Source organism: Silurus aristotelis (genome assembly GCF_946808225.1).
Source record: "Silurus aristotelis genome assembly, chromosome: 12".
NCBI classification, from domain to species: Eukaryota; Metazoa; Chordata; class Actinopteri; order Siluriformes; family Siluridae; genus Silurus; species Silurus aristotelis.
In genome coordinates this window covers 2,704,395-2,718,772 of record NC_139585.1, presented here as the reverse complement: position 1 = coordinate 2,718,772, position 14,378 = coordinate 2,704,395, and the positions used below count along the sequence as shown (strand labels likewise).

The 14,378-nt window shown below is 42.0% G+C and overlaps 1 protein-coding gene across 1 annotated transcript; it reads left to right on the top strand.

Moving 5' to 3' along the window:
• The first annotated feature begins 327 nt into the window (after positions 1 to 327).
• mmp21 (matrix metallopeptidase 21) lies at positions 328 to 7,764 on the top strand. The gene is made up of 7 exons (XM_083557495.1): positions 328 to 429; positions 1,727 to 2,420; positions 4,134 to 4,273; positions 4,639 to 4,780; positions 6,642 to 6,899; positions 6,986 to 7,158; positions 7,246 to 7,764. Exons 1-7 carry the CDS (start codon positions 379 to 381, stop codon positions 7,552 to 7,554), a joined length of 1,767 nt encoding a protein of 588 aa, XP_083413621.1. The 5' UTR covers positions 328 to 378; the 3' UTR covers positions 7,555 to 7,764.
• The last annotated feature ends 6,614 nt before the right edge of the window (positions 7,765 to 14,378 follow it).

The following is a 14,378-nucleotide window of genomic DNA, read 5'->3' as shown; positions in this document are numbered from 1 at the left end:
AAATGAAAAAAGTTTATAGCTTTCACACCAAACTGTTCCACCGGCTGTTTATCACCTTTACTGTCTGGATTTCTTTCTAACCAACTTCAAAGAGGACTCACGTGACACCATCTGCCCATATATAAGAACACCAGTAATGGCCACTGCTCCACTGTTGAATGTTCACCTCCTGACACAACGTCCTCTCTGATTTTATGGACTTGAACTCACCTCGGGTTTCTTTATCTGGATTCAATTTATGAAACATTAAGTTATTCTGTAGTTAAGGCTTTAAAAATGATGAGTGTAAACCAGCTGGCTGGTTTAGTCTTCATAGGGGTCCTGGGCTTGACCTTCTCGGAGAAACTGTTCCACAGTCGGGATCACTCGGATGTAGAAATGTCCTCGTCTCCCGTGGCCGAGCTCATCACTGATCCTGACACTGCTCAGGTGAGACAGAGAGACACCACACCTACACCAGTACTTCAGCTTCCTGTTGTAGATGAAACCTTCTTACTCAACACTTTCCTATACTGAAATTGTTTCTCAAATGTTTTGTCTGAGGGACATCATGATGAACTTTTGGACATGACTATGATAAGTACCACTTTTTTGTGACTCTTTTCATTTCGGATTCATTTGTAAGTGTTGAAATGGAGGTGTGAATTCACTAGCAGTTAAGGACGGATTTAACTGGAGCAGTCATCTGCGCCATTGAGGTGGAAGCTTAGTGGTTTTGGGCTTCAGATCGTAAGGTTACCAGTTAAAATCTAAGCACCACCAAGCTGCCACTGTCTTGAGCAAGGCCCTAACCCTCACCTGCTCAGATGTAAAAAAGCTCTGGATAAAGGTGTAGACCTGTGAGGAAGTCCCCACAGTCCTCCAGAAGCTCCTCTGTCCATACGAGGTGGTATCAAAAAGTTTTAAGACTAGCTCTGTTTAAAAGAAAGTACTTCATTTATCTTAATTTAGAATGAAGATAAATAAATCTTCATTTATTAATGGCCTTCTCTGTTCAGCGTGAGGCTTCTTTCATTGACCTTGTCTTCTTCTATCCAGCCTGAGGCTGCCTGGGCCCCCTTCTGTCTAGTCTCCATTTGTTTGGCACTGGAGCCTACTTTAGTCCAGCTTGGGGCTTTTTCTATATTGAGTGGAATCTAGTGATGGTTCATTCATGAACGATTCGTTCAGTTTTATTGTGACTCAGAAGAACAAGTCAGATCAAAGAGTCAGTCGTCCTTTTTCTACTGAACACGCATAAGCAAAGCATCGCAAAATCTCTGTATGTTATGTACAGAAAACAGAATCGAGTAGTTTACCTCCTGACTCTTTTAGTCCAAGTCGTTCATTTGTTTATCACTTGACTCCCATAGATGCTACACAATGCATTACACAGGAAACAGAATCGAGTCGTTCATCTCATGAGTCCTCTGGTCCGAGTCATTTGCTCTTTTATAACTTGACTCCCATATACACATACTGTACTTTGTCCTAAGCTGCATTGTTATATTTTCATTATTATGTGTAGGCGTGTTTATTTTATTTCTGATCAAAGACACAAATGAACTGAATAACAAAAAAAAAGTCACTGCAATGATCCAATCTTCCCACACTTGTCAGAACAGGACATTGTTGGTTTGCAGGCTTGGAGTTTGTTTTACTTTTGTAAAAATTGTTTTCTTTTGAAATATTACTGAGTTTGGCGACTGACAGATTGATTGTTTCTGTTCTTCCATTCCATCTTTAGCACTTTCTCTTCAAGTATGGATTCATGAAGCCAGTGAATTGGGAAAGCCTTGATGTTGCCACTTTAACTGTTGATGACATCTTCTTAGAAGACACAGCGACTCTTGTTCATGAAGGGGCTTCCTCGCCCCGCTCAGTATACACCCAACATTCCTCGGAGTCGCCGGACTTCATAAGAGCTCTGCTGGAGTTCCAGCACGTGTCTGGTTTACCCGCGACAGGTGTGTTTGATGACGCTACCAAAGTGGCCATGAACAAACCGAGATGTGGTGTCCCGGACAAGGACGAGGACCAATTTGAGACCATGAAGACCACTATTACTAAGAATATATCCTCTGAACTTTTGAACACCACAGAGACACCACAAAGTAACGATACAGACATTGAAATAGTTCGGAACATCACTTTTGACAAGGACGGGACAGAAAAACAGCACCATCTACAGGCACTAGTGCATAAGAGCATTAGGAGGAAAAGAAGCACCAGTGCATTGTGGGGCCACGCTGCATTCTCTAAGAGTGTCCTCACATGGCGACTGATTGGGGAAGGCTACAGCAACCAGCTCTCGGTGGACGAGCAGCGCTACATCTTCAGGCTGGCCTTTAGGATGTGGAGCGAAGTCTCACCTCTGCAGTTCATAGAGGATCTGCTGTCACCATTGGACGAGATTGACATCAGACTGGGCTTTGGCACAGGTTTTGATCTTCTTCGTTATGGTCTTATAACATGCTTCAAACTTAAAACTAAAAGGTTGAATTTGGTGCTCCCACCACCATGCTTCAAATGTAGTGCTAAAGGTTAAAGTTGATGCTCTCACCACCATGCCATGTGTGTAATACGCTCCACAATCTCACAAATTGTCAAATTTATAGATATAAACTGGTGTTAATGGTTAAAGGTACAGTTTCTGTGAAAAGTATGGAAACACTGAGCCTTTAATGTTTTTTGCATGTTTCTATGCAACAAACTCTGACTGGTCAGGTGGTTCCATGATCAATTTTTCTTCAGATAACGTTTTCTCTCTAAAAACCACGTACAGATCTCGGACATGCGCTTCAACTCGTCGTCTTGTTGTACGGTGAAGTCGGTTCCAATGAGCCGCATTCAGTCCAGACTTACATGGTGTTGAAGTGCAGAATGGGAGCCGTGATGATTCAGGATTCCTTTCACTTTCCGGAATCTTTCCTGCTCCAAAACATCTCCAAATTTCCACCTCCACATGTGAGTGTGGGGGTGACGGAGTCTGATCACATCTTCACTCCTGTTCTCCATCTCACACAAGTTCTTCTCTTAGAGACAAAAATGCTCCATTTGGACTCCACACAACTTCCTTCCACTCGTTCACTGTCCCAATGTGTGTTCCTGCTTTTTACTCAGTTTGTTGCTTAGAAACAAAAGAAACATGCACTTGTCTAAAAGACTAACTTTAAAACATTAGTCACATTCATCATTTCAGAATCTTATGCATATCAGGATGAATACAAACTCATGAATATGAATCATCTTTAGATCGAATTCGCTATACATATTCATACACATAGTTCATATTTATTCCAGATTATCGAAAGAGTCATGTTAGAGATGATCATCTTAACTGTATTAAAACGGGTAATTTTGACCCGAACAGACGATGAGGGGCAAATTAACATCCTAACGAGGCTATTAATGAAGCAGCAGGGACTATTAGCAGGGCCTCATTTGCATAATTCAAGCTGGTGCCTTGCAGCTTTTATTAATTATTAGCCACATTTGCATGGTGCAGTGAGATGTTCTTTTAAACAACGGTAGAAGTAGAAAGGTGCAATACGCTTGAAATCGTTTCAGCTGTAAAGAAAAAACGCTAACACTGCGTTTTTTACTAAAATACATTGTAGTTTTACTTCATGCTAAAACTTAAAAGAGCTGGAAATACTGCAATAAATGTCTTTATAGCCCCGCTCGATGAATTCAGGGAATATTTTTTTTTATAAACCTTCTTATCATGCTTTTCTTTTAAAAATGTCATTTTTTGCGAATGCAGCGATCTCTTTCCAGTCCATAAATACAGTGGAATTCTGTGAAGCTCAATAATATATACTTACATGAGAGTGCTAAATGTGTCTAGGGTTTTGTCCCTACCTGATTACCTTCTCTTTCACTAATTATGTTCCCTTTGTTCAGGATGAGAGCTCATTACTGAAATATGATTAAATAGGAATGCATTGAATACCTGCATTGTTATCTCTGAATACCCCGACTGTAGAGTAGCGTCAGGCTGAATGGAGACAGTATTATTCTCTTGTACTATAGCAGCTGTCGAGTCTGCCGCGAGTCTGCCGCCATGGAATAACAGCTTACTCCATCATATCATCAGATAGTCAAAGGAGGAGGATGTACAGTAGATCACCACATTGTTCTCGCCCACTAAGGTCGACACTTCGGGTGCTCTCAGAGGTTCGACGGCGCTGGAAGGGAGTTTGCTCACGCTTGGTTTCTGGGTGACATCCATTTCGATGATGACGAACATTTCACGGCCCCGAATACAGGAAATGGGATCAGCCTGCTAAAGGTGAGACTTTAAATCAAAATCCAAGCCCGCGGAATAGACTGAAAAAGAGATGTGGCCTATGTGCTATTCATACTTAATGAAAGAGTTGTAGCAAATGTTCCCTATACATTTTCAGCAAAGGAGGTGTGGCCAATGTGCCACAGAGGTGTGGCCTAATCACCAGCCTGTGCCAATAATGTAGGGGGTGTGGCCTATTTGACATTCAGCCACATTTAAATAAGGTGTAATTTCAAATGTAGTTGCCATTCAGCCCTTAGGAAGGAGGTGTGGTCTATGCGCAAGTAGCTTCATGTGAGGCATGTTTCCTTTGTTAGTCCTTTACTAATGGAACAAAAATCTCTATTATTTCTGCTGGTGTATTTTAGGTAGCCGTGCATGAGATCGGCCACGTGCTGGGCCTACCTCACATTTACCGCGCAGGATCCATCATGCAGCCCAGCTATCGGCCGCAGGACGACGGATTTGAGCTTGACTGGCTTGACAGGAAGGCTATTCAGAACCTCTACGGTGAGAACAATTGACTGTGTACTGTAGTGTAAATGGAATAAGTGTGTGTTTGTGTGTGTGGATGTAAAGAGCACAAATTTCCAGATCTGAAGGACAAACCCAGCACAGTGCAGTATTTATATTGCTCATACACAAGTTTATCAAGTATTTGCACACGGCTGAAGGAAACCTTGTGCTGAATGTCGAGGGACGTTCTTGCTAGCATCACCAGAAATATAATCACAGACTGCTGGTGTACAAGCTAACCTTAAAAGTCCCAGAATGCAACGCAGTTATATGAAATCTGACACTTTGTTAATGAGCTTTTTTTTTTCGAGAGTGTATTTTCATGAAAATGAAATTTTTCTTAACCTAACTTTTTGAGCTAGCTTAAGTTCCATTATGTGATTTAATACATTAAAAAGCCCTAACGAGCACGATTCCTTGGGTTACAAGCGGTGTAATTAATGAACATATCGTTACATATATATCAGCTCTAAAGTGGCTCACAGATCTCTGTTATAAATCTTTCCAGATGACAATTCATTAAGGCTAATGATCGCTTTGCGACAGAAAAAATGCAAGTGTGAAAGATCGAGTTCTGCCCAAGCGAGTCCCAGCAGAGCAGCTGCCATCACATCCATCAGTGTTATAATGGAATGTGTTTTGGGAAGTTAATTACCGTCGACTCGTCCTCGTGTCTCTGATCGTCTCGGGTTGTGAAAGTGAAACCAGGCTATAGAAGAACACAGCGAGGCCTTGTAAATCTTGTTCTTCTTCTTTTTCATCTCCACAGTGGATCATCTGTCTCTGTCCTCTACATCTGCCTCTTTAAAACCATCAACCTGTACGGCTAACTCCATCACATTCATAAAACTTCTCCTTGGTCTTCCTCTTTTCCTCCTGCCTGGCAGCTCCACCTTCTTCATTCTTCTACCCATATCCCCCATGTCCCTCCTCCCTTGTCTCCAAAATGTCCTACCTGCTCTGTCGCTCTAATAAACTCATTCTTAATCATGTCCACATTGTGTGAACATTTTGTCCTCAAAAGTTGACGTTAGAAGCAGGAAAAATGGGCGAGCGTAAGGATTTGAGCGAGTTTGACACATTGTGACGTCTAGACGTCTGGGTCAGAGCATTTCCAAAACTGCAGATCTTGTGGGATGTTTCTGGTCTGCAGTGGTCTATCTAAAGTGTTCCAAGAAAGGAACAGTGGTGAACCGGCGACAGGGTCGTGGACGGCCGAGGCTCATTGATGCACGTGAGGAGCGAAGGCTGGTCCGTGTGGTCCGATCTAACAGATGAGATCCTGTAGCTCACACTGCTGAAAAAGTTCATGCGTAAATTCTCAATGAGTCACGAATGTTTAAGCAGGTGGGTATAATTTTTTGCCTGCTGGGGTAAGTGATAATTACATTAGGGCAGGTGTGAGGTGTTACAGGATGTTAGTGCACAATGCGGAGGTGAAGAACGTCCTGAGGTGAAGCTGAGAGCATTGTGGAAATTTGATTAAAATGTGGACTTGGACTTCTGATCAGAAGGTCGTAAGTTCAAATCCCTCCATCACTATGTTGCCACTGCTGGGCCCTTAAACAAGGCCCTTAACCCTCAGTTGTATGAATGAGATAATTGTCGTTGTGGAGACAGGCGTCTGCAAAAAATGCCGTAAATGAGAGATCAGGATGTGCCAGACGATTACCATGAAATGAAAAAGAGAGGGAAGACATCTACCACACCAGCAGGGCCCATAATCTGCTGAGCTCAGTTGTTTCTGCTAAATATTTAATTAAATGTATATATAGAGGTTCTGTGTCTAAACCGGTTCTTGAATTTAAGGTTCATCATATGCTCAATCGTTCTCTTTCTGTTCCTCTGTGTTCAGGAGGGTGCGGCGGTCGGTTCAGCACCGTGTTCGATTGGATCCGAAAAGAGCGAACGTCGTACGGTGAAGTGGTCATACGCTTCAACACCTACTTCATGCGTAACGGTTGGTACTGGCTTTACGAGAACCGGAGCAACAGAACACGTTACGGAGATCCGGTCTCCGTGCAGGTTGGCTGGCACGGGCTTCCGTCTACCGGCGTAGATGCCTACGTACACATCTGGAGTCGCAACATGGACGCAACATATTTTTTTAAAGGTAAACTACAAAATTAACACAGATTTATTAGAATTAATTCAAATTGTGTTTTTTATTCATGTTAAAATGTTCATGTTGTGGCGTAGGAGCGCGGTATTGGAGATATGACTACGAGAACGATCAGGTTTTTTCAGAAGACCCGGACGGCCATCGTTACCCTCGTCTCATCTCCGAGGGCTTTCCTGGCATCCCGAGCCCCATCGATACAGCCTACTATGACAGAAGAGATGCTCACATCTACTTCTTCAGAGGTTCTATGGTAAGAGCTTGGAATTCCAGTTCACTATCGTACACAATGTAGTCAGATTTCAATGTTAAACCACCCCTTCCCTACCCGTCTGTCTAGGTTTACAGGTTCAACGTCCAAGTGAACAAGCTAGATCCTAAATCTCCTCAAAAAATTACGGAGCTTTTTCCTGCCCTGATGCCCGGAGACCATCCGACGAGTAATCTGGATGCCGCATATTTCTCATACACTCACAACACGCTGTTTCTCCTGAAGGGCGCCTCCTACTGGAGGGTGGTGGGAAGGAGGGAGCGCAAGATGAAGCGATCGCTTCCCTACAACAGCCTGCTGGGAAGACGAGAAGTTAAGCAACAGTGGTTCGACATTTGTGATGTCCATGCCAGTGCTCTGAGGACTAACCGGCGGTGACGGAAGGGTCTGCGCAAGAATGATCATCGCCCACAATGCTTGTTTAATTCCAATCCTTTTTTGGCTTTTCTCTAAACTTTTTACAAAACACAGCTGCAGCGCTCTGAATTAAGCAAAAACTTAAGAACACCTCTTTAGATTGTACAGAGTGCAGGGACACAGAAAACTCTGGAACTAGGAGTTGGCGATGCTGGGGCATCAGCGATTGTTTGGAACCAGTGTGAGCTCGTTTCAAACCCCTTGCCATTAGTTATAGCGGAGCAGTGGAGTGGTGCCCAACGAGCGTTCACTGTAAAACCCTTTTATAAGAATGGTGATAGTGTAAAGGGGAATTTGGGCATCATTAACGGTTAGGACGTCATGATTGTGTCCCATCTGCTCATTTTGAAGAAAGTCAGTGGTGCCCTCACCGCTCAGTTAAACAACACGCATCATCATCGCTGTGTCAAGCGATTGATGTTGATGTAATTGCATGAGGGACACGATTATGATGTCCTAACTGGTAATGATGCTGAAATTCCCACACACTGTCACAATTTTCGTAAAAGGCTTTTACAGCGAAAGCTCATTGCGCACTACTCCACTGCTCGATTATAACTAATGGCAAAGGAGTTTGAAACAAGTTCACACTGGTTCTAAGCATTTACCGACATCCCCCCAGGGACGCCAACTCCCGATATCCCTCATACGTCGTATATGACTACATGATTACCCCATCATGGACTTTTAATTAGAGTATTAGCACCTGATTTGGTTCTGTACTCCACAGTTACTTAAACCAAACTGTGCAGTATTTCTGTAGAATGACTTACGGTTATTTATTTACACAACCGAGCAGTTGAGGTCAAAGGGCCTTGCTCAGGGGACCAGCAGTTTAAGTGGCAACTTTATGTTGCTGGGATTTAAACTCACCACTGATCTATCACTTCCTGTTGTTCCCTCACACTTCCCTTTCTATCTGTCAGCATAACGAGTCCCTACATTTCAGCTCAATTTCTGACCAGTCTCACCACAATAACATATTTTCTGGCGAGTGCAATGACACGATCGTTAAGTTGATCCTACGTTACTGTTCTTGACCAACAAGATGCTTTCGGGTTCACACCTTTGAATGCGTTGAGTTTAAGCGATCCAGAAATAAGACTTTTTCCAGACTTTTTCTCAAGTCTGTACCTGACTTTAATAACACACTTGTGGCTGATTATAAGCACAAATGTCCACAAAATCTAGTGGAACATCTTCCCAAAATGAGTGGAGCTTATAATAACAGCAAATAGAAACTAAATGTGGAATGGGACGTTCAAAAAGAAGCACATAGGGTCAGGTGTCCACAAAGTTTTGGCAATGTGGTGTATTATCAACGAATCAAAAAAAAAAATAGGGCTTTTTCTGACTTGGATGTGTTTTTTTTGACACGTTTGCAGATTTCCCCACTTTTCAGATCCCCTTGTGTTTAAAAGAATATGAATCTGATGTTTAAAACTGCACAATTTTCATTTTATGCACTGTTTCCTTATTTATAATCATATTTATTCATGTAAGACAAAAACACACTGTGTTTACTTTCCTTTTGTTCAAATTTGATAGTTTTTTATCACTATTTTTATTAATAATTGTATATTTGTATGTAAGAAAATAATAATTGCAATACTTTTACTCCTAGATTTGTATCTATAGAGAGAATAAGAGTCAATGTAAAGTTCAAGTGTGTTCCTGTTTTTTTTTTAAGTGAGCGTGTGTGTGTGTCTGTGTGTGTGTGTGTGTGTGTGTGTGTGTGCTTTCTAGTCAATTAAAGCATTTAAAGTGTAGCGAGGCTGCTAAAACACATTGATCATGAAGTCAGTGTGTGTGTGTGTGTGTGTGTGTGTGTGTGTGTGTGTGTGTGTGTGAGATTCAAGTCTGTTCTGTTCATTCACTCTGTTGGCCGGAGCAGATTACACTCCCGCTGGTGAATGACCTTATCCTGTTCTTCACACACACACTCACACACGCACACACACACACACACACACACACACACACACACACACACACACACACAGCAGCGACCAGCACAAATACAAAACCACATGGTGAGACGAGCCGACGGAGAGCTATTAACGAGTGTGTTAGTCAGAGCGTGTCTCAGTGCTCGCTGAAGGGAAGTGCTGTTACACACTTTCAATCACATGCTGGGTGGATCAGAGGTTTGTATCCGAGAAATCCTTCATTTTGATCTGCTTTTAAATTCATATTTATTCCTTTTTTAAAATAACGCTATTACATAAGCAATAAACGATACGCTCAAAAGTGTTTTACACCCGTTTGTGCTTCTTTACGATTGAATCGGACGTCTAGGTGATCTAGCATGAAATTTCTCCTTCACTTCAACTAGGAGACCCAAACCCTGTTCCAGCATGACGTATGTGTACACAAACAGCTCTATGAAGATCTACTTTAGGAGTAGGAGTAGAAAATCTCCTGATATAAAGCTCCAACCCTATTAAACGAGTGACTGTACCCTGGGTATCCTCACTTCCACAGAAATCTCCACAAAATCTAGTCGAACAACTTCCCAGAAGAGTGGCGCTTATTAAAAGAGCAAATGGGGACTAAATGTGAAACATACTGTAGCACACAGAAATCTTACAGCCGGGTCTCTACAAACTTTTGGCCCACATAGTGTAGATTTAATTAATCGTGCATCATTTTTTTAGACTTTGTGTTGAGCACAGAATTGTTTATTATTTGTATCATATTGATCATATTTAATAACAATCATTTTTCTTTAGTGTGAATAGTGGATTGTGATTGGCTGGAAGGAGTTCAGGTGTGAATAGTGGATTGTGATTGGCTGGAAGGAGTTCAGGTGTGAATATTGGATTGTGATTGGCTAGAAGGACTTCAGGTGTGAATAGTGGATTGTGATTGGCTGGAAGGACTTCAGGTGTGAATAGTGGATTGTGATTGGCTGGAAGGAGTTCAGGTGTGAATAGTGGATTGTGATTGGCTGGAAGGAGTTCAGGTGTGAGTTTAGAGCGTTAGTTTGTTTTTGTCAGTTAAATCGAAACAAATGTGCTGCTTATAAACACCTGTAACCATAGTAACATCCAGTTCCAGTTCCATCCAGAGTGAAACAGTGATTGTACCCATTTCCTAAAGACCTCACTGAGCACCATGGAGGATTTCTGCATGTGGTGGAACTTCTATGGTGAATACGGGGATTTGGAGAAACGGCACAAGATGAATTTGGAGAAGAAAAACAGCACCAGGAGTGAACTCCAACAGCTTCATAAAATGTAAATGAAAAAAAAAAGCGTTGTTTTGATCCGTTCAGTCAGTTTTACTCTGCAAACATCAATAACAGCTTAAACTCCTCAGTGCTGGAAGTGATCATGGTATAAGGTGATAATTTACAACAAGGTGTGAGGTCTTACACCATTATAATGCTCTCCGCTTCACCTCAGGACCTTCTTCACCTCCACACTGTGCACTATACCACCTCACACCTCGTCCTGAGGGAAAACTGGTTGTACAAAATAAAGACAGGGCTGTTAATGGACTGAAGCGTGTTATACATAGATTCAGGAACCCTAGCTTCTGTGTTGAAAAAGGGCAACTTGGCACAAATATAGACAATTAACATCTGAGTGCTAACAGGCACCTTTGTGTGTCAGGACAGAAGATGCAAGTGTGTGTGTGTGTGTGTGTGTGTGTGTGTGTGTGTGTGTGTGTGTGTGTGTGTGTGTGTGTGTGTGTGTGTGCGTGTGCGTGTGTGTGTGTGTGTGTGGGTGCGGGTGGGTGTTATTCTGTTATCTTACCGTCACAGTCACAGTAGGCAATATTTTACAGATTGTCACTTTTATTGTAGCAACACACCAATAGAGGGCGCTAAAACAACACATACGCTTTCCATTCGATTTACATGTGTTTTTTCTTTTTAAGTAAAATAAACCTTATAAAGCGTTTTATATACTGTATAAGCTGCACACACACACACACACACACACACACACACACACACACACACACACACACACACACACACCTGGGGGCGGGACATATGCAGAGCATTTAATTGGATGTTCATGAGATTAGTACAGAATTGATTTCCAGGAAATATCTTATCAAAAATGTTGTTTTTATATAAATATTCTGTCATGTTGGTGTCCATAATGTGAGCTGGAGGAACATATGAAAGGTTTTTCTCTGGTTCCAGTTGCTCCACTCACTGCAGAAGTCCCCACTTTACAGTCAGCGTATTGAATGAAAGAGCAGGACCAGTAGTGATGTAGTGATGTAGGAGAACTCTGTGTGAATAACGCATGCAGATCAGCGTTCAATTATAGCAGGAGATCATCTACTCCATCCCATGTAAAGAAGATCTTCAGGTAGCTGGCTTTCTTACACTACATTTTTGTCTTTCATTCTTTCTCTCTTTCATTTTTTTTCTTATGTACTGCTCTATCTTTCTTTTTTACTCCTACATACTATTTGTAATAATTTTTTCAATTATTTTTTTTTTATTTGGATTTCTGCTGCATCAGTGAAAACATCTAGAGTTCTCTCTGTTTTTTCTTTCTCTTTCTTTTTCTGTGTGTGTGTGTGTGTGTGTGTGTGTGTGTGTGTGTGTGTGTGTGTGTGTGTGTGTGTCAGCAGGTGCTGAAACAAGAATGAGATGAGATTGAGATGAGAGCAAGACAAGAGTAAGGTGAGAGTAAAACGAGTGACATGAGAGTAAGACAAGATCGAGACGAGGGTGAAACCGCATTCTACCTTTCCTTCTTTTCCTTTTTTTCCACGATAGTGAGATGAGAGTGAAATTATAGTAAGAATAGTGAGACAAGAATATGACAAATGTAAAACAAGAGTGAGATGAGAGCAAGACAGGAGTGAGACCATTTGCTGCCTTTCCTTTTTTTTTTCTTTTCCACACGAGTGAGTTGAGAGTGAGATGAGTGTGAAACTAGATCCAAATGAGAGTAAGACAAGTCAATCAAAAGTCAATCAAAAGTAAATCAAAAGTAAATCAGAGGGATATAAAAGTAAGATGAGAGGGAGAGTCAAGGGAGATGAAAGTGAGACGAGAGGGAGATAAGAGTGAATTGAGGGGCAGATGAGAGGGAGATAAGAGTGAGATTAGAGAGAGATTACAGTGAGATGAGCGAAAGATTACAGTGAGATGAGTGAAAGATGAGAGGGAGATGAGAGTGAGATGAGAGTGAGATAAGAGGGAGATGAGAGTGAGATTAGAGGGAGATGATAGGGAAATGAGAGAGAGATCGGAGGGAGATAAGAGTGAAATGAGAGGAAGATAGGAGTGAGATGAAAGTGAGATAAAAGGGGGATGAGGGGGAGATAAGAAGGAGATAAGAGGAAGATGAGAGGGAGATGAGAGGGAGATAAGAGAGAAATAAGAGTGAGATGAGATTAAGATGAGAGGGAAAGGAGAGGGAGATAAGAGTGAGATGAGAGTGAGATGAGAGGGAGCAAAATGGGAAATAAGAGTGAGATGAGAGGGAGATAAGAGGGAGATGAGAGGGAGATGAATGGGATATATGAGAGTGAGATGAGAGTGAGATGAGAGGGAGATAAGATGGAGATAAGAGTGAGATGAGAGGGAGATGAAATCGAGATTCCTTCTTTACCTAAATCTCAGCCCTGTGTTTAATGAACTCAAAATACTTTTAATTTAGATAAATTTTTTTTTACAAAAAATCTGTTTCGGTTTTAAATGATTTAACCCCAAGCCTGGAAGATGTAACGTCATAAACGTGTCGAATTATAGAATAAAAATCCTCTAAAGAATCTGCGAATAAACACAATGTCAATTGTGACGTCACACATGAACAAACATGTGGTGTTATTTTTTTTATCTGGTTTTCTTTAAAAACCTGTAGAGTGACAGCTGTTTTCACACACACACACACACACACACACACACACACACACACACACACACACACACACACACACACACACACACACATGTTCCACATCCTACATCTGTTTTCCTTCTCAGTCAGTGAAGAGTGTGTCCACACTGGCATGTACAGAAGAATCTCTTACACACACACACACACACACACACACACACACACACACACACACACACACACGCACACACACACGCACACACACACACCACCCACTCACATTCTTCGCTCGTCTCACAGCTGTCACTCAACACAACAGCACCAGCTTTTCACTATTTATATCGGGTCAAAGATCCTCCATCACATCTGAGTGGGCAGAGCCACGTCCGACTTGTGTTAGCCTGCATGGAAAATGTGTGTGTGTGTGTGTGTGTGTGTGTGTGTGCTGTCCATCAGGTTGTGTTCTTCCCTCAGGGATATACTGTACAAAAAAAAAAGATAAATGTGACACTTTGCTTGTTAAAGTGTTTATTTTTGACATTTAAACAGTCACTCGAACAAACTCGGCTTTCGGCTTTCATCACCTCGTTCTTCTCGTTAGAAGGACACATTTTTAGGAATCCTGAGCAGAGTTCCTCGGACACGTGGTCGTGATGCAGCTTGGCCCCGAGAAAAATGTCACAGCCATGGAAAAAAAAACAGGCCATTACTCCGCATGCCGCTAGGCTAATGAAGGTGTGTTTGTTGGGGGGTTATGCTACGTTCTTTCATTACCTTTTCATTAAAGGTAGGGTTGGAAAATAGCTGTTGCTATGGAGACAAAGGAACTCAGAAGGGGGGGGGGGGGGGGGCGCAGTGAATTATGCATTATGGACTGAGTTGTTTACTGGACTGATAGGACGCAGAGGTGTAGATTCAGGGCTAATGTGTGTGTGTGTGTGTGTGTGTGTGTGTGTGTGTGTGTGTGTG